The following is a 24,156-nucleotide window of genomic DNA, read 5'->3' as shown; positions in this document are numbered from 1 at the left end:
TCATCCAAACTAAATTCATGATATACTTGGAAGTCTCACTTTTTATCAAGTTAAGGGAGCCTTCATTAAAATGCTAAATCGGTCCTATACTAGATCTGAAGAGGTGAATACACAGTATGTAGTTTATAGCTTTGCATTCAAAATGCTAGAAGGGTTTCTTTTTTTGAGATAATTCACATGCTATAAGATTAACCATTTTAAAGCATACAATTCAGTGTTTTGTTTTGTTTCTGTTTTTTGTATTTTCACGAGGTTCTGCTACCATCACTATTACCTAAATCCAGACCATCTTCATCACCCCAGAAAGGAACAGTCACTCGCATTCCCCCTCCTCCCAGCCCTTGGCAACCACCAAGCTACTTCGTCTCAAGATGCCTGTTCTGGACACTTCATACAAATAGCATCATATAATATCTGTTCTTCTGTGTATTATTTCACTTAGCATAATGTTTCTGAGGGCACCACACTGTAGCACGTGTCAGCACTTCATCCCTTTTGATGGCTGAATAATGTCCCATCGGGTGGGTATGCTACGTTTCATTTATCCATTTATGGGCATTTGGGTTTTTTCCACTTTCCGGCTGGTATCGTGAATGCTGCTGTGAGCTTCATGCACAAGTTTCGGTGTGGACACGTGGTTTCAGTTCTGGGTCTGTACTAGGAGGGGACTTTCTGGGTCACACGACACCTCTATGTTTGACTTTAAAAAAATTTTTTGGCTGCGTTGCATGGCTTGTGGGATTTTAGTTCCTCAACTAGGGACTGAACCCGGGCCCATGGCAGTGAGAGCACGGAGTCCTAACCACTGGACTGCCAGGGGATTCCCTGTTTGACTTTTTTGAGGAAGCATCAAACTTTTCCACAGTGCCTGCCCCATTTCACATTCCCACCAGGAAAAGCTTTAAAGCTTCTCTTGGCATACGTGGCCGTTTTGAATGTCACACTGGGTGCGTAAGTGTTGCTGGTCTAAAGCTGTATTAATTCAATAAATAAAAGCCGGGAATGGGGAAATGGGGCCGGGCGTCAAGGTCGTCTTATCGGCTTCGTGGTAGAACTGGTCTCTCACCTTGAATCCTGGGAACCCGGGGATGCCGTGCTGGCCGGGGTCTCCCGGGCTGCCTTTCCTCCCTGGTTCCCCATTGGTGCCGGGAAAGCCCTTGGGTCCTGGTGGCCCCGGAAGACCCCCGATGAACTGGTCACCCTCTGCACATTGACAGTCGCCGTCATTGCCTGCAACGTGGGCGGAGAGGGAGGGACTTGTTATTTGCTCGTGAAGTGCGTGTACGACCCTCCTGTTGGCTCTGCAGGGGACAGGAGGGCAAGGGCGTGAGGGCTTGGCTGGGGGGGGGGCGTCACACGCAGGACACGCCTACTCTGGTCCTCACACCCCCTCATTCTTAGACAAGGAGCGTGAGTCTCCTTGGGATGCAGATACGTAAAGAACAGGACTGTTGACGGAGGTGTGGGCAGAGTTGGGGACTCAGCGACAGGAGTTCTAAGAAGCCACTGCGGGGGCCTCGGGGGGAGGGCAGGAAGGTCCAGGGTGAAGGGGAGCCGGAGAGAGGGCGGCCTGGCAGCAGCCGCGGGCTTGGAGCCCAAGGTCCTGGTGCGGAGGGAAGAAATACGTGCCCTCCCTTCTTCTGTCTTGCTGGCTGGACCCAGGGAGCCCGGGGGCAGGGGAGGGCTGAGCTGGAGGCTGGTGGTCGGCTTGGCTCCCAGGGCGCAAAGGGGGACACGTGATGGCCCAGGGGTGCCGAGCTGCCCAGCTCACCCACGCCGCCTGACCCCTGCACTGCCCACAGCTCCATGCGTGCCGCAGAGGTCCGGCGGTTAAAACCCAGGATGCCCAGGGGTGGGCGAGCTGAACAGGTCCCCCCGAGGTCCCCACAGGCGGCCCTTGCCTGGAGAGGTGGGGTCCCCCAGGGGCAGCAGGGAGAGGAAAGCAAGGACGGCTCGTTCCCACCAGCCTCCGCCCCACCTGGGCAGGTCACGTCTCTCCTGCTTTGCCACCGCCTTGCTGCCGACGCATCCCTAACTCGGGGAGTCGGGTTAGGACCAAACCAGATGATGACCCTACAGCCCTCTGCAAACACTTGTTACATTTTCTTGGAGCCGAGGGCTCGGACGAGTCATCTGAATTCAGTCTAAGAAGCCACCGTGCATCTTTTCTGTCCCATGTTGGGTCCCGTGTTGCCTGAAAGTTCAGTGATGAACGTGGCAGACAGAACAGAGACGGGAGAGCCAGCTGAGAGCTGGGTGTGCGGAAAACGAGGAGACGCCGCCCCCCAGTGTGACGGCCATGGCAGGGAGGGGGCCGGGGGGACGCAGGGGCTCGTCCTCATCTTGGAACCAGTGAAGGGTGAGCTGGACTCAGGAGGGCCAAGCAGCGCCCCGCCCCCTGTTGTTCCCGGACCTCCTCACCTTTCCATCCTTTCTGTCCGCGAGCCCCGGGGAAACCAGAAGGCCCAGGGTAGCCCGCCCTGCCTTTTGCTCCTTTAAGGCCGAAAAGGAAACCTGAGGAGAAAACCCACGAGGACGGCACATTAGCACAGCCCAGGACCCCGTATCCCCCCACCCTGTGTGGGAAGGGTTACAGCCGAGTCTCCCAACAGAAAATGGCCCCCATTCCAATTCCATCCCAACTACTCGCAGAAAGACACGGAGACTTTCTTTTTGTGGCCATTGCTTCCAGGATTGGAAACACATGTGAACGCCTATGACTTTAGTTTTCCCATTAAAGTCTAGAAATAGAAATCTTTACTTTTCAGAAACATCGAGTCCAAAGAAGACTTTAGGTTTTTTTAACCACGTGTTTTACTTCGACTTGGGTTCTAAGACTACTGCAACTTCTGGTTCCCAGAATGACAGAAAACCCAAACAGTAAAAGATGTTAAAATGAACTAGCTTCCCTAGTTCTGTCCTCTCCTCTGGAACGGGAGCACCTGTGCACGCCCCTCCCCCCAGACCCCACCATCTTTCCTCTTTCACTCCTTTGGGTGAACACACGTGCACACACGTAACCATGTAGATAACGTGTGATTCTCCCACCCCCATCACTAGGATCACGGTACTTCAGGCATCCTTCCGCCATCTGCAGGGCTCTGATAATTCCAAGCAGGGACATCCGGGCGAGGGTGTAAGAAACAGACTCTAAAAGCCCACAAAACGCTCCGTGTCCCACTTGAGCAGAGCGCCATCTCGTGGTGGGAACTGGGCTGCACATTCCTGGGAGGCACCACTGCTGGGTACTGACTCCCAGGATTCTGGCCCGGGCTCCGGGGTATGTGGAGATGGGTGAGGCCCAGGAGGGTGGGGAGCTGGGGAGGGGAGACCCAGAGTTCAGTTTGGGGCATGCAAAGTTGGAGATGCCTGTGAGACACACAGTGGTGACGAGGTGTCCAGTTAACAGTTGGGACGAGTTTGCAGCTCAGAATACTGAACTGGGCTAGGGACACAGTTAGGGAGAGCTGGCACATAACTGGTGTTTAAATTCCTGTGAATGCAGGAGCTTGCTAGATAGAGAGACACAGACAGGAACTCCATTGCCCACGGGATGGTGGAGGGGGAAGAAGGAAGACCTAGCAAAGAAGCCTCACAAAGAAGGGGAGAGATGACAAGGGGGGTGTCGTGGAGCTGGAGAAGAGAGTGTGTGTGGGGGGTGCCAGCTGCCCCCTGTACCGCTGGGAGGCTGCTGACAGAGCAAATGGTACCCCGGATGTGGCTCCATAGGTCACTGGTGACCAGGTCAAGAGCATGTCAGCCTAGCGGTGGACTGAGGGCTTTATGCTATGTTTCCACGTTCTCCTGATATGTTAGGAGAAGCTAGTATTACAGGTAGTTATTTAATCACAGATACTCCAGGGTGTTGGCTTTTAAAATCTGAGACGAAGACATTGTGGGTATGCTTCCCAGTGTTTGCAAATCTAGACAGAAAAGGCACTCTTGGGCCATCTTAAGGTGCCATCCTCCCTCCTTCCTACACTGTTTTTTTCTTCATCTGGTAAATTAATAATTTCAAGCAAGTCCTAAAGAATAGCACCGTGCCAGGGAACTCTACCTAATGCACTGTGGTAACCTAAATGGGAGGGCAGTCCAAAAGGGAGGAGATATCTGTATGTGTACGGCTGATTCATTTTGTTGTGCAGTGGAGGTTAACACAACACTGTAAAGCAACCGTACTCCAATAAAAATTAATAAAAAAAAAATAAAGAGATCTCCTGATGAAAAAAAAAAAAAAAAAAAGAATAGCAGTGCACCTCTGCGATGTTTCCAACATGATTTTCCTGAAGAGGTCAATGGCTGTAATAAACCTGGCAGTAGTTTGACTTATTCTAGAGCCCCCCGGCAGTCGACTCAGTTACCCGAGCTGAACTGGACGTAAGCAAAACGTTTAGCTCAGAAAGAAAACTGGCTTCACAGTTTGATTTTGCTGGAACGGCAAAAGAGTAAAAATTCTGGTTTCCATCAGTAGCAACACATAAAACTGAGTGAAATGCAGTTAACAAGAAAAGAATCCAACAGTTTCATTCCAGGGAAAAAGATGAAGAACTCTGTGGGACTCAAGGTCATTGATGTTAAATTATGACTCTACACAAAAATATTTTAAAAGGCTATTAAGGTTGGCTACTTTTTGTACAAGAGATTGCTTTTAAAAAAGTGATTTGGGAACAATGTGTCTCATAGGGTAAAATAAATATTTCAAGGAGAACTGAAGTTGATAAAATGTATCAGACACCATTCCATCTATTTTATAAATTCTTCCTTCAGTTAACCACATGGACCGGAAATTAGTTAATTTGTTTACAGATGACTTATGTTGGTAAATCATAGATTTACTAAGCAAGACTTACAAAGCCAGATGGTATGTGTTTGTGTCTATCAAAATGGAATTTAGTTACAGGAATGATGGCAAGGTTAGCCTTCAATCACAGTCTTTTGAAGAGGCGTATTTTTAAGCTTTTATTTTTAACACATCATGTTCTGCTGCCAAAAAAGGAAAACTCAACAGATACCGTTTACTCAGGATATGTAATGTTCACAGAAACTTAGCCATTATCACAGATGCCGCAGTAATAAATATTACTGCCAGGATAATAAAAAATATCAGTGATAACAGTGCTCAAACTATTTGGCAAATTCCAGGGAAATATCTGCACCCCGAATTTTTCAAAAGAACGTGAGAATCTGCTTTTTGCAGTTGAAGGAGAATTGGGAACGCAGAACCTTAGTAACTTAAAATTTAACGCAGAAGACAACAGAGAAGTGACTGCTGATTTTTTAGTGGAAGGTGCATGTACTGATGTGCTTCTCATGCCTCCAACAGTTTTCCTTCTGAAGAGACAGCAATGAGAAGCTGGCTTCCGAAAGCAAGGAAAGCCTGGTCTCGATCTACCTTTAACTGAACTCACACACTATCCATTAGCACATGTGAAGAGGGGAATCTGTCAGAGATGAGTCGGGGTGACGTCAGGAATTAAAAGTCAAATATTTTGAAAAGAAGATGCTGAATTGTGCCCATGTCGCATAGACAGCAATAGTGACCTCTTTTTTAGTTCGATTTTACGATGTTCAAAGCATAACCCTAAAGCTGGAAGCTGAGAGGATAACCGTTTTGGAGGGCCAGCCTCCTTGGAGCTCAGCTGAAAGATGAGCCACGGCTGCATCAGAACCTGGAAACTCAGTCTTGCGCCCGACAGCACGAGGGTCCAGACGCCGTGCTTGTGCAGCCTGTAGACTCTCAGCATCTTCCGTCTGGGCCCCGCCAAGGGCTGCCACATCCCGTTACAGGTGGTGCAGCCCCTCCTGGTGTGAAGCAGGAGCTCTGGCTCCTCGGGGGCCCAGAAGGCAGATCACCAAGTCTGCCTATCGCGTTGGTTAACCCAGGGGAGAGGCTGTGTGTCAGGGCGGGCCTTTCCTGTCTGCACCCCAGAGCGCCCGCCACACTCTCACACTGCCTGCTGCCTAGTTCGCGCAATTATTTACAAGAAAATCCCAAGTGAAAATCCAGCCAGGGCCAGGCTCCTTTGTCTGGACACTGGCACGACCTCCCTTGAGTTTCCCTCCGCTTACCGTCTGGGCCAGGTGGTCCCGGGAGCCCTGGGGGACCTTGGAGCCCTGGCTTTCCGTCAGCTCCCGGCGGGCCGGGGTACAGGGCGGGGATGCCCGGCTCTCCTGTGAAGCCTTTGGGTCCCATCTCGCCCCGTAAGCCTCTCTTCTCATCTGAAAATCCAACAGCAATCACAGCAGCGTGAGACCTCTGAGATTCTGCGCTGGCGTTCCGCCCCGGGGGCCCCCAGCTGGGCTAGTCGTTTACAGTCGAGTCTGTGACTTAAAGGGCAATGCCGCTGGTATATTTCATCGCTATGTTTCCACTTGAAAAAGCCCCTCTCCTTGCCCCCAAACGACGGACCGAGACTTGTTATAACACTGGAAGATGCCTGTGCTCTTCCCGGCCAAGTGACAGAATCACGTGAGTTACCATCAGCAGCACCTCCGACCTAGTGAGGGAGTCACTGTCACAGGTGCCGTGGTTCTGTGACGACATCCCAACATGTATTCGAGATGCGTTAGAGCTGCTGGGCCAGCCTATGAGACACAGCACTGACTGGGGGGCCGTGCAGCCAGCGCGGGGCGGGGGTTTGTGTGAGACCCGAGGGGACGTCTCAGTTTCGATGCCGCGGAAGCACGTTACCTTCATCTCCGATGGACGTGCCAGGCAGGCCTGGAAAGCCGGGGTCTCCAGGCTCCCCCCGGGCTCCTGGGTCCCCGGGGGCTCCTTGGAATCCTGGGTCCCCTCTGGCACCTGGAACCAAGACAGGCCCCACATTATGAACAAGACTGTTGTCCAGGACTCAAGGCAGGTGTTCACTTTTTCGTTGAATGTATATTTACTGATATTCTGTCCATTGCACGAGGCCGGTGGTGTCCAAATGTTTCATCTATGGTGGCCCCTGCTTTCAAGGAGCTCATTCTCAACCAAAGAGGACTGATAAAAGATCCCTATAAATGTTACAAACAAGAGAGGAACAGAATGCCAAAAAGATACAGAGAGGTTTCAAAGGAGGGGAGGATTATTTGGGGGGAAATCTGACACAGAGGGAGCACAGAGAATGAGAATAACAGAAGTAGACAGTATTTCTGAGCTCCTGAGTGTACAGACTCAGCGTTACACACTTGGCTGACATTCGATTCCCGTAAAAGCGCGTGTGTAGATAGTATTACAGCCCCAATGTCACAGAGGGGTGAGGCTTCACGAGAAGGTAAGCTGACAGCTGATGGAGATAGATGACAGGGGAGGGGAGGGCAGAGGACGGTCAGGGGAAGGACGTCCACAGAGGACATCAGCCCAAGTGAAGCAGGTGAGCACAGAGCAGGACACCTCGGGGGGCGGGGTACGGGTGAACAGGGTCGTGGAAAATCAGGTTGCACAACAGCTGAGTCAGCGGGAATGAAGAATGAATGAGATGATTTGGACCCTCCTGCACCAGGCACCATGGGGGGAGCTGGGGGGCGACGGGGGCCAACTCTCTCTGAACCCCTCTTCCCCTGAGCCCCAGCTCTTGCCCGGATCAGCTTTTCATTGCTGTTTGCTGGATGAATGATAGACGTGGAGATTCTTACAGACCTTTTCCCTAAATAAACAAATGCCAAGGGGCTCTGCTATGCTCCCTGGCTGTGTAGATAGCAACGCTTTACTGCACAGCATGTTTTTCTGGTCTACAATTGGGAAAGTGGAGAGGGTATGATGTTTCATGGTACAGCGATCAGTAATTGTTAGGAGAGATCACATCACTATGTGATCTTTAATTTTTTAATCTTAAGAGAAAGTCCTTAAGATAAGAAGGGATTTGCTGGGCCTCATGCTAGACGTGTTTGTAAGGGGTGGAACATGTGAGTCTGCGTCCCTGTGCTGGGCTCGGCTGCCTGCAGAGGGGACGGAGAGCTGGGCTCTGGAACAGGGGTGGCCCGGGTCTGAGTCCTGCTCCTTCGCTTGCTACGTACACGATCTGGGGGCGAGTTACCCAACTTCTCTGTGCCTCAATTTCTCCATCAGCACAGTGCGGCCCATGCCAGCCCCCATCTCAAAGGGTCTTTACAAGGAGTAAATCAATGGACCGGTGCAAATTAGAACAACCTGCTTCACTGCTTGGCGTGCTCAGTAAGCACCATACAAATGTTAGCCATTACCGTGATTGAATAAAAAGAGACAAAATACAATCGAAAACCGCAGATCTTCTCATGTGTTTGGGAAAAGAACAAGATCACTTTTTAGTAGCCTTGCAATCATTGTTTTCAATGCAAAGCTCTTCGAATCCTTTGCGTTTTGACAAGCTCCCGCAATGCTGCCTGGTGAGAGGTACATGTATTTCCCTCTTTTCCATGATAGAATCTGCTCATGAGTCAACCTCTCACTCTAAGGAGCCCTGGAGCTTGGTCAGCCTTCCAGCTCACCCAGGACGCAGGAACTCCGCTGTAAGGAGCAAGGAGGGTGACTGCTGACTTTCTCACCCTGAACTTGGGGAAAAGGAAACCTGACCACCCACTGTCCCGGTGTGGTTTCCAGGAATGCAGGGTGGTGAGGGGAACTGAATGCATTCCGGGCTGTCAGTCAGGGAGCTTTCTGATGAGTGCAAAAGAGACATCACCAACGTTAATTTTAAAAACTGTGTTCCCAATATCACCTCACACATGTCAGAATGGCCATCATCAAAAAGTCTACAAAAAACAAATGTGGGCAAAGATGTGGAGAAAAGGGAACCCTCCTACATTGTTGGTGGGAATGTAAATTGATGCAGCCACTATGGAGAATAGCATGGAGTTTTCTCAAAAAACTAAAAATAGAACTACCATATGACCCAGCAATCCCACTCCTGGGTATATATTCAAAAAAACAAAGCACACTAATTCGAAAAGACACGTGTACCCCAGTGTTCACTGTGGCGCTATTTACAATAGTCAAGGTACGGAAGCAACCCAAGTGCCCATCAACAGATTGATGGATAAAGAAGATGTGGTACATATATACAATGGAACACTACTCAGCCATAAAAGAGAATGAAATAATGCCATTTGCAGCAACATGGATGGACTTGGAGGGCATTATGCTATGTGAAATAAGTCAGACCGAGAAGGACAAATACTGTATGATATCACTTATATATGGAATCTAAAATATACGACCAACTAGTGAATATAACAAAAAAGAAGCAGAGACACAGATCTAGAGAACAAACCAGTGGTTACTAGTGGGGAGAGGGAAGGGAGGAGGGGCAATATAGGGATGGGGGAAAAACGGGTTATTGAGGGATTATATGAAATCATGTGTGTGGAACTTGTGAAAACTGTAAAGCACTATAGAATTTAAAGAATCTTTCATTCAATAAAAAAAAATAAATTTTAAAAAAGTGGGTTGCAAAATAAAAAAAAATTAATTTCCCAAAGTCTCAAAGACATGATTTCCATTTCACCAAAATCACCAACAGTAAGTCAACCTCATGTCGGGTCCCTGGGGTTTCTGGCTTGGCAGACGTCTTGGGCTCCCCAGAGAAGGACGGGAAGCTGGCTCCAAAGTGGGGTGAACTCCCAGGTTTGAGTTTATTTGAAATATACTCATCGATGGTTTGATGTCACCCTGGAGAGAGACCTCTAGGGGACCCCACCTGGCCTTGTCCTTGGCCTCGCCCTGTCTATAGTTTCCCCATCGTTGGATGAAGACATGCAAGGGTATTAAACCAGCAGATGGTTCACACCTAAGCAGGAAGGTTAGTCCTTGACCCCTGGACATAGATAATAGGGTGAGACAGATGCCCTACTGGGTACAGGAAGGAAACATTGGAGCACCTTCATTTAAAAAAAAATCTCACCCTTTAAAATCGCTATCTGATGTACATGTTTTAGCACATGCAGTATTCAGTCATTCAGGTAAACATTTACTGAGCAACTACCATGTGCCTGGACTGTTCTAGAATTGAGGATACAGTAGTGACCACACAGGCTAAATTCTCTGACCTCAGGGAACATCCTGTATCATGGATAAATTATCCATAAATAAATATTCATACTATTATTTGGAGGGGTGCTGAAAACACTTTTTTTTTTAAACCTTGAAGGACGCACATTCAAAAAGGTTCACAGACCATTGCTCTAAGCGCAGAACTAGAATTATATTTTTATCGATCGTGCCGATGGGAGGCTGAGCTGAACTAACAAGGACAGCACAAGCCACAACACGTGCAGAATCCCTCACTGACACTCAGGGGTCAACTGTGACCGTGGGATTATTTTCCTGTACGAGCCCAGGTGCAAATGCCTGGAGGTTTAGTTCTTTGAAGTTTAAAAGGCTGTGACTGTTTCCAGATTACAGACTATGATCAATTCCAGCCTCCGGACTGGCGAGCAGGGGGCGTAAGCATCTTGGCGCGTTTGGACCAGAAACCAGTGAAGTGGCTGGGACAGCGCCCATGGAGGCCTGGCGGGCACGAGGGCTGGGTTTCTATAGTGATGCTGCAGGTGGCAGAACCAGAACCTGCACAAGGTATGTTGAAATGAAAGCCTTTCCCAGCGGAGGAAAGCGGTGAGCAGTCTCTCAGCCAGAGGCAAACTGGGGGTCTCTCCGTGACACCCCGCTTAAGCCACGAGGGAGGGAGGGTTCACAAGACTGAGATTCCCCAGTGTTTAAGTGCTAAATGTTAACACTTAAACACTTTTCTTTTTTTGCTTTGTTTTGTTTTGCTCAGAAAATCTTTCTCGCAAGGTCATGGCTCTGTGTCCACAACAGATGAGAAAGCAGGACAAATGGCATACAGACCTTTGGCCAGGGAAGGATACGGGGAGTAGGCTGGTGGGCCGGGGGGGCCTGGTTCACCCATTTCTCCCTGGAGAAAGAAAAGAGGAAAACAAAAGAATGTGAGGCTGGCCTTTTGGAGTTTTGGACACTATGCCTGTTTCCAAAGAACAGAACTGAAAGCGACCATGAGCCCAGCGGAGGCTGTTCTTAGTCACAGAACCATGGACGGTGCCCGGGCTCCACGTCCACGATGCTGTGCTGATAAGTCCGGGCATCCCAGCCGCCAGCTGGACACGCCAGGAGAGGACAGGTGGGCCGGTGCCCATCTCACTCTGAGACCCTTGTCAAACTCCGGAAGTGGCCAGGTGACCGCCTTGCTCAGGGCAGACTTCCCTGTGTTGATGACCGCACCTGAGCTGCCCAAGGGGCCGAGCTGGGGTGGTGTGACGGCACCTGATTCAATACCATCTGGACGGTGAGACCTCAAATTCCATGAGCTGCCTTGACGTCCCTGAGCCTCACGGGGCCCGGAAGGCCTGACTGTGAGTCCCCCCATCCTCAGCAGCTATGGCCCACCTGATGGTAGATGCCCCCCTCCCGGCCAGTTCCGCCACCAGCTGGAGCAGCTGCAGCCCCCGGTCCTCAACCTCCCGGCCCGCCCGTGGGATGATTCAAACAAGTCAGTCGCGGCCCCCTCGGGAACCAGGGCCCCCCACCCTCTTGTTACTACGGCGCCTGCGTCTCTCAGCCCCCTGGTTCACTCTGCTCCGGGTGCAGGTCCCCACTGCCACCTCTACGTGGCCCCATACGGCATGCAGCACCCTGAGGCTGAGACACAGGTGACTCGTAGGTGAATGTCCACCTCATCTCTCAGTGCCAGGTGTCGTGTGATCAGTTACACGACACAGGAAGGAGGAGGCCTCCTTCTCCAACAGGGTGTTTAGGAGGTGATCAGAACACCATCCAAGGGAAATAAGGGAAAGTCATCCCGATTCAAATGAAAACTGAGCCCACCTTGGGTCCTGGGTATCCATCAGGGCCTTGGTAACCATCCGGTCCTCTGCTTCCCTGCAGGAAAGATGTTTAGCGCTCAGTTTTAATCTTTAAAATATAATTTAAAGACGTAACCACAATCCATTGTGTCTAATAAAATCAACAATAGTTTGTTAAGATCACCTACTGCCCATGTTGTGTTCAATTTTCCCTGATTTTAGTCTCAAACATGTCTTTTTAAAGTTGCTTTGTTTGAACCAGGATTCAAAAAAAGGCGAAATATGACATTTGGTTGATATGTCTCTTAATTTGCCTGTAATTCATAACAGTTTTCTCTTCCTTTCTACTTTGGTACCTTTTGTTGTTGCTGTTGAGGAAACTGGGCCATTTGTACTGAGAACAGCCTGCGTGGTGGATTTGGTCCACTCCATCCTTGTGGAGTTGGGCAACGTGCTCCTTTATCCCCCAGATTTTCTCTAAACTAGCTGTTAGATCTTGGGCCTCCTTAGTCTCAGGTTCATCTTTTTTGAGCAAGATTTGTTCCCGGCGGGTCCCGAGTCCTTCCCACCGAGTCACACGTGCCGACTGCCCCACTGCTGTGATTTCACGATTGACCAGTGGGGTCGGCCGTTGACAACCTGATCCAGCTACTAAAACCTTCTCCCAAGATGGGTTTTGAAAAATTTTAGTTAACACCAACTGGAATCATTAAACCTTTTCATTTAGAAGTGTTTCTCTTCACTTAAAAAAAATATCTAATGCTAATAATGATTGCATTCTAATTCTCTTGAATATGGATTGAAAGACAAAGTTTACCCTTATGAGCCACATCGTATCTGGATAGATATGAAAAGCTTTCAAAAAATCTAGAAATTTATTCCCTCTTGCTAAAGAATATATACAGTGAGGCCCCCCCTCCCAAATTCGGAATGCCAATGGGATAAAGTATGTACGTTATCTGATTATTTTACTGCATATTTTGAAATCCAGGAGCACGTATGCTGAAAGTTACATTATTTAGAATGAACTAAGATTGGCTTAATTTGGTGCTTTCACGTTGGCCCTCTGGTTTAGACGGACTTTCTTTCAGCCTAGGTGGAGCGGAAGATTCAAAAGTGAAGGCAAATTTCTCTGATATTAAAAGTGACCTCCTGCTTAGAGGCCATCCCACGAGACAGTCCAGGAGCCCTGACGGAGCTTGCAGTGACCGCAGAGTCGGTGAGCAGGCATCCCTCCCGACTGAGCCGCATCCAGTGCGACATGACCGCCCAGCTCAAACAACGCCACCTGTGCTGACGTGGGACAGTCCCCGAGGAGCGCTGGGTGAAAGACATGAGTGGAGGGCAGCGGAACGGGATGAAATGTTCATTTTCCCTGGTTAAATTACATGCATGTAAAAACACACGCCCCGCCTGTGCGAGCCCTGATCTGAACACCCACCCCACGTGCACGGGGGTCGCCCCTGGGGAGCGTGCTGGGGGTCTGCGGTGGGCAGGGCTGGCCCGTGCACTCTCTGCCTGAGTTAGTGAAGACAGCAAATAGTGAAAATAAAGAAATCATTACTTAGGGGCTTCCCTGGTGGCGCAGTGGTTGAGAATCTGCCTGTCAATGCAGGGGACACGGGTTCGGGCCCTGGTCTGGGAGGATCCCATATGCCGCGGAGCGACTGGGCCCGTGAGCCACAATTGCTGAGCCTGCGCGTCTGGAGCCTGTGCTCCGCAACAAGAGAGGCCGTGATAGTGAGAGGCCCGCGCACCGCGATGAAGAGTGGCCCCCGCTCGCCACAACTAGAGAAAGCCCTCGCGCAGAAATGAAGACCCAACACAGCCAAAAATAAATAAATAAATAATTTAAAAAAAGAAATCATTACTTAAAAAAATCGATTCCTATGTTTTCTCGCGCATCTGATCTAGCACTCAGACAATTCTAAGCCTGAGGCAGATTTATAAGACGTTTCTCAGCTGCCATTTTCTTCCTACAAAAATGGCCCAAAATCTGTCCATAGAACACAGGATAAAAACAACAAATTGGGTCATCACGGAAGGTAAGCGAAGTGCCAAAATGTGAGAGATCAATATATAAAAAATGTGGGAGGACCTGTGGCCGCCATGTTGGCAACCTTCCTACAGGACACACGGGAGGTGACACCGAGGAGGGGGCAGCATGGAAACCACGGGAGCCGCGGCCGGTGCGGGCCGGGTGACGGGAGGCTCGGAGGGAGAGGACCCCGGGGCTGGCTTGCCAAACGAGAGAAAACGTAAATGAGCTCGCTTACGCTTTGAGAATGATCTGGGAGGGAGGATTATTTCTGCTACTGTAAACGTGGGAAAGTTTTAAACGTTTTCTCTGGGGACATTTTCTTCTGGGATGCCCCAGTCTTTGTATGTGACCTTTGCAAGGTGTTTCAGGCCTGGAGCAGATTGCATTTCATGTCTCAAACTTACTTTCTGTCCCGGTGAACCTTTCTCACCATCGAAGCCGGGGGCACCCTGGGTTGAACAGAAAACAGAAGTGGTAACAGCTCAGAATATGCAGGGACATTTCCCGGAGGGCATTGTCATGGCACCCGCCGTGGACTAAAGTAAAATACTTTGCTAAGCCAGTATCAAAACCATCTGAAGCCTCCCTTTCTTTCCTAGAGGAGATGGGTCACTTGAGGGACCCTTCCATGGAATGCATCCTGTCCACCAATTAAAGAAATTTGGAGAAATCCATAAACACAGTACAGTAAAAACAGTAAAGCCAGAAAGAGGCCTGCACTCCACTGCTCTTGGGAGCCTTCGTTCTTACTTTTGGAGATTGTAACACAAGTCCTTTGAGTAGCTGTGGCCCCCAAGTGGTCACCACAAGGCCACTTTCTCTCCTCCTGGCTCTGCCCACGTTTCCAGCTCACCTGGGGCTGGGTGTGGCCAGGTGACTGAGCTCTGGCCGACGGAGGGGACGTCTGCCCGCGGGCACAGGAGTGACAGGTGGCCGAGCCTCCTCGGGAGAAGACACCCCACTCCCACCCCATCCACCCCACCAGGGACATTTTTGTTGGACTCTTAGGGTCACAAGAAACCAACTTCTTTGTTGGAGCCAGTCTACATGTTTGTTACCACTGAGCAATTCAGCCTAATACAAGCAGAAAGGTATTTGAGTTCTGTTCCTGCCCCCGGTCCAGGCGGAGGTGCATAGTATTAAAAACCGCAGTTACTGGGTGATGATGGTGCGTCAGTCAATGCAGGCTCATGATCGTAGCCGACAGATCACGGAGGGGCAGGACGCTGACAGTAGGGGAAGCTTTGTGTCGGAGAGCAAGGGGGTGCATGGAAAATCTCTGTACTTTCGGGTCAACTTTGCTGTGATCCTAAGCATAGGGGATTAAGAGGTAGGAACTACTGTGTATAAAATAAGCTATAAGGATACATTGTACAACACAGGGAATCTAGCCAATATCTTACAATAACTATAAGTGGAGTAGAACCTTTGAAAATTGTGAATCACTATACTGTAGATCTATAACATATGACATTGTATCAGTACATCAACTACACTTCAATACAAAATTAAAGAAAGATAAAGTCTTTTAAAAAACCAGACAATACAAAGCAAACGGCAGGTGTAGAAGGCATGGTTTACCCGCGCTCCTGAAAATCCCATGATTCCTTCTTCTCCCTTCACGGAAATGCCCTAGGAGAGAACAGAGAGACCTGAGGGCGCCCATACTTCACGCTCTGCCTGCTCGGGCATCCATTCTTAGTGCCCCGACGGTGGCCGTCCTGCCCCTGTGTCTCTACTCCAGCTCCACACACGGTGGAGCCCTAGGATGTCTGCAGTCGGCCTGGGTGGTCATCAACCCAGGATGTCACCTGTCATCATCACCTAGTGAGTGACAACCGGGAGGACTGGGAATACGGGGCAGGCATAACCCAGGTCAGGGAGGGCAGGGCGATTACACGGCTGGACCCCAGCAAGGAAGCCACCACCAAACCCACCCAGTCCCTCCATGGCACTTCTTCTCTTTTAAAGGGTTTAGATTCATTTATGAGCTAAAGTGTTGATTAGCTGGTGTTGACTGTGGAATGAAGACATTCTGAAACTGTTTTCTGGAAAACAGCGTAAAACATGATCATACTTTCTTGCTGTAGACAAATGGATTGGAAACCAGAAGTTGCAGGTTGTTACAACCCGGACACAGTCTATCATTGTGATGGGAACACCGAGAATTTGGGAACCACCAGTGAGAAGAAGCATCTTTATTCCTTGACTTACTTTTCTTCCTGGTTCCCCTTCACTTCCTTTTTCACCCTGCGAAGAATATGAAAGAAATGCTCATTAATTCGAGAACAGTAGTATTTAAAGTTGATCAGGATTTATGATATGAGATGAAAAGTATTTTATAAAACTGTAAACAGTGAATATAAATGAATTGTCACAAATGACCCCTAACTTAGGCAGCTACAAAATTCAAGGGGAAAATGTGCTATTTCTCCTGGATTTTCACAATACAGATGAAATTGTGTGCTATTTTGTGTGTGTGTGTGTGTGTGTGTGTGTGTGTGTATTTTTGATACGATTGCAAGGCTGTCTCTCTTCTGCCTGTGAATTTTCCTTTAGCACCCTCAGTGGCAGGGGGCACACGCCCAGGGGACAGCTCCTAATGATAATATTCATTTGAGTGAAAGATGATTAGGTGGGTCCTCTGAGAACAAGGCTCATTGGGAACGTGTTGAAACCCCGAGCGAGAGTAGCTCTGGAAAGCAACGTCAGCTTTATGTGATCAATTTTTCCCACTTCTCTTAGCCTAAAATGGGGAAAGAAATGTAGTGACCAGTTGGGTCCTTTCCCCCATCAGTCCTAGGCCAGCACCCAGGATTCCCGCAGGTCAAGACTGCCCCCTGCAGGCTGGCTGGACCCAGCCCCAGAACCCACCCCCTCTTGGCTGTGGAAACTGAAGGAAATCTGATTCAGATGCTTGAGCATCTCAGCATGGATCAAATCTGCTCTGGCCTCACTCCATCCTGGGCTCCTGTCCTGAAATTGGACAGAGGCTCTACCTTGCTGATGGTCAGGTCACCCCCAGGAGCCAAAGTCCCTCCTGGATCCACCCTGATGACTCTGTGGAGGGCCCCCTCCTGCCTGGTTGTCCGGGGACGTCCTGCTCTGAGCTCAACTGGTACATAGCCGCCCCTTCTTACACATAACCGCCTCGTCTGGCCTCACATCAGCCAACTCCCAGGCCACTTTTGTCAACGGTCAGGTCGCTCATAACAGCCACAGCTGCCCAGACTGACTTCTCCCATGTCCGGGGTCCAGCCTGTGCTCTCCTATCCGTGACTCAGCACCCACGCCCCACCCTGACAGATACTTGAGAGACAGGAATCATGTTCTACATTTGGGATCTTTACTTTGGTTCCCGTGACCTTTCATGGTGCGTTCCACCCAGCGGGTCTCCGCTCTGCAGCCCTATGAGGTCAGTATTCTACCAGGTCAGTGCTTCGGCCTTCATTAGGCACAAGGGAACCCGAAGGCTTAGGAAGGGTAAGTGGTCTGTCTGAGTGAGTGAGTGGTACAGAAGGGTGTTAATTTTTATTTAGACTCCAAGAGTATGCTTTTAATCAAACAAAACATTAACAGAAACTATGAGTCAGAAAACTGACTTTGATCCAAAAAGCCCATGATGATGTTCCATGTCGGCAAAACCTACCTAAAAGTAGGTTTTATTTTGCCGATACAACATTTGTTCAGATAGCTCCATAGCCTGGCATTGAGTTGCGCTCTGACCCCTAACTATGCCTATACTAGAGACTTAGGACAGATCTGAGATTTTTAAATGGATTCTCGTGTTGTTTCAAATTCATCATAATTATTTACAGTGATGTACCGATACACCTGTGTGACTGTGGTCAGTGCTTTCATGCATAATTTGCCAATTTGGCGGTGAGGGCTTTTCCACTTTGAATGTGACTGTTTGAATAAGAGCAAAGAAAGTTACCTTTTTTTCTCCTCCTTTTTTTAGATCAACTGGGAATACATCAATTTTGCTGAAGTCCCTTTACCTTATATTGCTCTGGGAGGATCACATCATTTTTGGGCCTCTCGACGTAACTATTGTCTGGTGGAATCCCACCGGGTCCCTGCTGTCCCATGTCGCCCTGTGAATGGTTTAGCAAAGCAGTTGTCTTTAAATTGAAAAGACACGATCAAGGTTGAATAAAAGCACAATCCCACCACAAACTGCAGTTTTTATCTTGCGTATTACTTAACACATGTACACCAATTTTATAGTGTTATAATCATAAGATAAAAATCATATATAGAATAAAATAATCATAAGGTAAAATTATCTGATTGCTACTTGCATTAAGAATCACTTAGAGGGGACTTCCCTGGTGGCACAGTGGTTAAGAATCCACCTGCCAATGCAGGGGACACGGGTTCAAGCTCTGGTCCAGGAAGATCCCACATGCCGCAGAGCAACTAAGCCCGTGCGCCATAACTACTGAGCCTGCGCTCTAGAGCCCGCGAGCCGCGACTACTGAAGCCCGCATGCCTAGAGCCTGTGCTCTGCAACAAGAGAAGCCACCACAATGAGAAGCCTGCGCGCCGCAACAAAGAGTAGTCCCCGCTCACTGCGACTAGAGAAAGCCCATGCACAGCAACGAAGACCCAACGCAGCCAAAAATAAAGAAAGAAAGAAAGAAAAAAGAAAAAAAAAAGAATCACTTAGAATTTATGCATACAAGCTGTTTAGGCTGGTCACAATTTGGGGCTGCATTTGCTTCTGTGGGATTATCTACTTACGATGAATTTCTATACAAGGAAATTATTAGGTCTGGAGGCTAAATGTCTTGGTGGTTCTTGCTATGTGTTATGCTACTGCTTTCTAAGATTGGTACCAAGACATAAGAAATGCCTAAGAAATGAAAGACCAGTCCAGTTTCACCACTACTTCACCAGTTAAGGGGGTTTTTATATAATAAAGAGCAGCATCTTTAATAAGTATAATATCTCAGGATTGCTTTAATTAGCTTTTTAAAATTATTATCGAGAAACGCTTTTGTATGTGATGCACAGGTGGTGAAACCTTCGATCTGTAACATTACTGGACCACTATCCTTGTGTAATATGCTGATTTCACCTCCAGGAACTAATTGACACAAAAAGGAAGTTACTGCCTTTTCTTTTGCTATTTTCACACATAAACTATATAATACAGATTTGAGCTTAGATATCACATAATATGAACAGGAGCAAATTGAGATGATGTATTAGCTGCAGAAAGTGGCACTTCACAGTATATTCTGAATGTCTGCTAATATTACAGCTAAAAAATACCTAAAACTGTTCATCTCCCCTTTACCTATGGGGGCCCTGATGTTTTTATTACTATTTTATTAATATTTGTGGATTATAGACATTAACTTCATTCTCATTCTATCTAATGTGACTATTCTCCTTTCCGCCCGATGATTTCTTCCCAGACTTTTCTTCTTTCTTCGTTATCTTACTATTTTCTTATATTCCATCATACAAGAGTTTCAATTTTTATGAACTTGGATCTTCCAATGTTTTTCTTTTGTGATTTTTTCCTATGGAATTCACACAAAGAAGAAAGTCTTTCCTTGTCACACCTGAGCAGTACGGGATTGCACTGAGTCTGCTGTCTGGTCAAAAAGCAAAATGGGAAGCAAAGTGAAAATGCCCGAACAGCGAGGCCAAGGGAACAAATCCGCTTGGCGATGGGCACTCAGGTTTTGCAGTGAATGCAGTGGGTTGCGTGCGGCGAGGCTTTGCTTGCGGCTGTGGGTGCCCAGCTGAGCTTCTCACACACTTGATCTCAGGGGCTCCTCTCAAAGGCCACGATGCCTTTGAACCTTGGCACCGTGGGGAACTGCAAGAGTCCACGTGGCCTCTTTCCTGCCTTTGAGCCCAGCCCGGGCCGGCCACGCCCCCAGCCCGGGCCGGCCACGCCCCCTGGTCCCTGAGCCGGCCACGCCCCCGGTCAGCGAGCTGGCCATGCCCCCTGGTCATCGAGCCGGCCACGCCCCCAGCCCCTGAGCCGGCCACGCCCCCAGCCCCTGAGCCGGCCACGCCCCCAGCCCCTGAGCTGGCTCCTCGTTGTCTGCTGTTCTGCCTTCCTCAGTCTCCTCTGGATGCCCCATGTCAGAGGACACCACAGGGAAATGCCTTTACTTTCTAGCTGCTGAAGACGGCTGAAGTTACGTCTGCGTCAGAGGTCCAGGGCTTTTACAGTCTTACTGATCCATAACCACCACTGGAGCCTGTTTGGTCACCTGACACTTTACAGTGATTGTTTCCTTTGCAAACGGTCTGTTTGCAGAGCACCTCAAGATAACAGCATAAAACGAAGACATTAAAATGATCTGTCAATATTTCCTAATTCAATCTATTAAGTTTCCTTTACCTTTTCTCCTTTTTCTCCGTAAAAGCCAAGTCCTCTGTTGCCCTGAAAGATAAATGGCTTCTGTAAGTTTAAAGTCAATAATCACGGTGAAATAAAATTACTTTTTTTTTTTTTAGAAAAAGAAACCTAGTATCTATGTATCTGCAACATTACTGGATAACCATCCTTGCATAATATTCTGGCTTCAGCTCCCAGGAACTAATTGACACAAAAGGAGAATTAATGTCTTTTCTTTTGCTATTTCCATATATAAACCGTGTAATAAACATTTGAGTCCATTCCAGATATCACATAAAATGAACAGGAGCAAATCGGGTTGCTGTACCAGTTACAGAAAGTGGCACCTCACAGTGGGTTCTGAGCATTCACTGAGATTAAACCTTAAGTGACAAAAACTCTGCCGTTCATAAAAATGATACAGTGTTTTAATACAGGCGTGCTTTTAAGAAATTTGTATTTTGTACTTTAAGCAAAACCTCAAAAACAGTGGACTAAGAACAGTTATTCTGTCACCCTTGGGAGCACTTCGCCATTTGCTTTTTGAAATATATTTTATTGTTCAAATCTTGCTGACCGGGAAGTTGCCTACTATTGATTCCCTACTTGTGGTCCTGGGCTTTGACAGTCCAGGGCCCCTGCTAACTGCTTCTCTCTCCTTTAATCCTCTGCACCACACGATGAGTTCGGGCATCACAGATGGGGAAAGTGTCATACCCTTGGACCAAAGCCTCACAGCGAACAAGTGGTAGAGCTCAGGTCTGATCCGAGGTCCTCCTGACTCTTAATCCCGCGTATACCGACTCTACAGGTTAGGGTCGCAGAGCGTTTCCTTGGGTTCTGGCCCCTCTGGACTCAGAAAGCAGCCATTTCCTGCCTTGGATCCCACATTTGAAGATCATGATTCATACTTTCCTCTGCCTCAGACTTTCTCATTTTGGTTAAATAATCCTATTTTCACAGAAAGATTTCCTACCCTTTTAATGATCTTAGGGGATGGTGCTCTTGGGGTTTAGCCAAACTTTTCATCTTCCTTTTTGCTTAAGAGGCAAAGCTAGGCCGGCGACCTAGTAAGTATTTGACAGTTTCATGAGTGGAGCTGCCGTGCGTGGGAGGCCTGACCGGACACGATGCCGTAAGTAAGAAGGTCCTCTGTTCTCTGATTCCCAGCAGCTCTGCTTCCTTCTCAGGGCCTCTACCTTCCCATGGAGACAGAGGATCCTGCGGGGCCCTATCTGATCTGTCTCTGCACCAGACCGCCCACCCCCCTCCGATGCCCAGAGAGTTTCTGCAAATAAAAACAAAGCCTTTAATTAATTTTTGCTTTTCCTTTGCTTCTTTCCCACCTGGCTGGGAGCTGAAATCAAAGCACAGAAACGCAGCCAGGCTAGATGAGAATGCGATTTGCTTGGGACCCCGAGGTCCCCCTGCCTCACGAGCCGGAGTCCAAGTCACCAGGAAGTGACCGGGCGGAGGGTGAGGGCCGTTTGTGCTGCAGCCAAGTGGGGATCTGAGGCGACCTCGGGGCTCAGCCGCCGCGTCCTACATCCGCTTCTCTTGGCGCTGGGCCGTTCCCAGTCTGCTCCAGGCTGCCGGACAGCGGGGAGCCCGGTGCTGGGGGCAGCAGCCCTAATGAGCTCCAGCCGCAGCTGGAAGCTGTGTCAGAGGTGATGGGAGCTGGGGGTGAGGTGGCGACAGCCAAGGTCCCCAGGCGGTCACAGAGATGGGGTTTCCATGGGGCAGGCCTGGGAATGGGCAGGCTGGGAGATGTCCTTGGCCACATGCAGGCCACAGAATGGTTCTGAAAAGTTCATAACGGCAGCCCAGTATTTCTGACTCACGTTGAGTTTCGACCAAATACTCCCCTCGCCAACCTCCTACTGTTTGTCTTGGGCATTTATCTACCTTTCCCAGGTCACGTTAAACCCTAATTCTGTCGCCAGGTTCCAACAAGCCACCTACTTTGCTGTGCTCCAGCCAGCTGACTCATCTTTCTCTGATGAAAACAGGATAGCGCTGGGCCTGAGCCTGGCTTGAAACTCACCAAACACATCCCTAGAAGCGGACATCACACTGTGGTAGGACCTACCTGTATCCAGGTAAGAAGAATGCCATCAGCTCCCTACACAACTATGGCACCATCTTGTCCCTTCTTGTAAATGAACACACACGGATAAGCACAAGCTGCCCCTAATTTGTTCTAGTCTACGTTTCTCATCAAACATTCACCACCAGTTGGACTTTCATGTAACCACAGGAATGCTATGTGAGTTGCAAGCAACAAGCCATTCAATACATCCACTTAATTACTTCATGTGACCATCCAGGTGCACCACTGGATTTATCCTTGGAGTTTATAACATTGTCTTAAAACCCTACAGAACGGTCCGCATCATGAGATAAACAGTATAGTCGTCAACCAAGTAGTTCCATGGTCAAGAAGGACAGGGGCTTCCCTGGTGGCGCAGTGGTTGAGAGTCTGCCTGCTAATGCAAGGGACACGGGTTCGCGCCCTGGTCTGGGAGGATCCCACATGCCGCGGAGCGGCTGGGCCCGTGAGCCACAACTGCTGAGCCTGCGCGTCTGGAGCCTGTGCTCCACAACGAGAGAGGCCACGATAGTGAGAGGCCCGCGCACCGCGATGAAGAGTGGCCCCCGCTTGCCACAACTAGAGAAAGCCCTCGCACAGAAACGAAGACCCAACATAGCAATCAATCAATCAATAAATAAATCTTAAAAAAAAAAAAAAAAAAAGAAGGACATACACAAACACGTAAGGCCCCCCTCCCCTTTCCCTCACCATCCCGCCCCCCACCAACTTACTGGCTGTCCTTTTGGTCCAGGGGGTCCAGGGGGTCCCTGCACAAATACAAAGACATTTGTAAACTGTTTTCTTTATCCCAGGACCCAGATAACATCTGCTGGAAAGCTCTGGGAAAGCCACTCACTGTATATTTAGAACACCGGGCAGTATGTATAGAGGTTTCTAGCACATTTGTCTCGGCGGGGAGGCAGGGCTGGAGGGGAGAGGGCGGGGGTCAGGCCCAGTTCTCAGGATTGTGCTGGCTGTCCACACACAGCTGTTTCTGGTTTGCTTTTCTGAGTTCAGGCTTTTGACTTGACCCCTGTCCTACTCATGTTTGCTCTGATCCCTTTGCAAGGTCCCAGGCCCCGTCACTCCAGAGACGGCTTCTCCTGGCTTCCTCTGCGGTTCCCCCCAGGGCACCGTCCTGCACTTTCTGCTGGTGGGCCAGCAAATGTGCACAGACAGAATTAACTGACATCCAGGCCACTCCGCAGGGTTGAGAATCCGCCTGCCAACATCACCATATGTCTTTCTGCAAAGCATTCGGCGTCAATACCACACTTAGGATAAAAGTTTTCAAAATGCTTTACAAGAGCAATTTGTGGACAAATTTGTGCCCTGTGGACAGGGCAGGGGGCTGTGGGAGATTTTAATGGTTCATACAAAGACCCTGAAGCTGTCACCTCGGCTAGGGACCCAGTGGGTACGATCTGCTGTTTCACACTTCCCTGAACTGTGTGCGTAAAGCATGACACCCCCAAGCCCTGTGGCACGTGTGCTGTAAGCCGACAGCTGGGTGTGCAGAAGAGCAAAGGGCATCTTGTCACATAAGCCTCATCTCATTCCCTTTGGCCAAATCTCTCCCAGCCAGAGGGTTGCTTGGAAAAATGACTGTCATGGCACCAGGGAACTGTGCTTTGTAGAAACATGATCAATTATTATTATTATCTTGTTATCGATGATTAGAAGCGAATGAATGAGCGCTCCCACCCCCGACTGTTGGTGTGACTGCATCTTCCCAGACACATGTGTGTCCACTGTTTCTCAGTGTCTGTAAGAAGCTGACACCACAGCTGCCTCGATCTTGAGCGGTGGTTTCCTCTGAGAAGGGCTCTCTCCCCTGTGGTCAAAAGCTCTCTTTGAGTAATTTAAGGCCTGTTTGTT

General features: G+C 49.0%; 1 protein-coding gene across 1 annotated transcript in view; it reads right to left on the bottom strand.

Moving 5' to 3' along the window:
* The window catches only part of COL4A2 (collagen type IV alpha 2 chain), a 177,934-nt gene that overhangs the window by 32,049 nt on the left and 121,729 nt on the right, over window positions 1-24,156 (bottom strand). Inside the window, exons 11-22 of the mRNA XM_036831172.1 lie at window positions 23,010-23,045; window positions 20,190-20,231; window positions 17,821-17,916; window positions 16,034-16,069; window positions 15,401-15,451; window positions 14,224-14,268; window positions 11,801-11,854; window positions 10,808-10,874; window positions 6,692-6,802; window positions 6,070-6,219; window positions 2,422-2,514; window positions 1,067-1,230 (exon numbers count right to left, since the gene is read on the bottom strand). Coding sequence (XP_036687067.1) covers window positions 1,067-1,230; window positions 2,422-2,514; window positions 6,070-6,219; window positions 6,692-6,802; window positions 10,808-10,874; window positions 11,801-11,854; window positions 14,224-14,268; window positions 15,401-15,451; window positions 16,034-16,069; window positions 17,821-17,916; window positions 20,190-20,231; window positions 23,010-23,045 — 945 coding nt within the window. The remainder of the gene's footprint in view (window positions 1-1,066; window positions 1,231-2,421; window positions 2,515-6,069; window positions 6,220-6,691; window positions 6,803-10,807; window positions 10,875-11,800; window positions 11,855-14,223; window positions 14,269-15,400; window positions 15,452-16,033; window positions 16,070-17,820; window positions 17,917-20,189; window positions 20,232-23,009; window positions 23,046-24,156) is intronic.

The sequence above is a fragment of the Balaenoptera musculus genome, chromosome 18 (genome assembly GCF_009873245.2).
Source record: "Balaenoptera musculus isolate JJ_BM4_2016_0621 chromosome 18, mBalMus1.pri.v3, whole genome shotgun sequence".
Lineage (NCBI taxonomy): Eukaryota > Metazoa > Chordata > Mammalia > Artiodactyla > Balaenopteridae > Balaenoptera > Balaenoptera musculus.
Note: the sequence above shows the minus strand (reverse complement) of the source record. Positions and strands in the feature narration are given on the sequence as shown.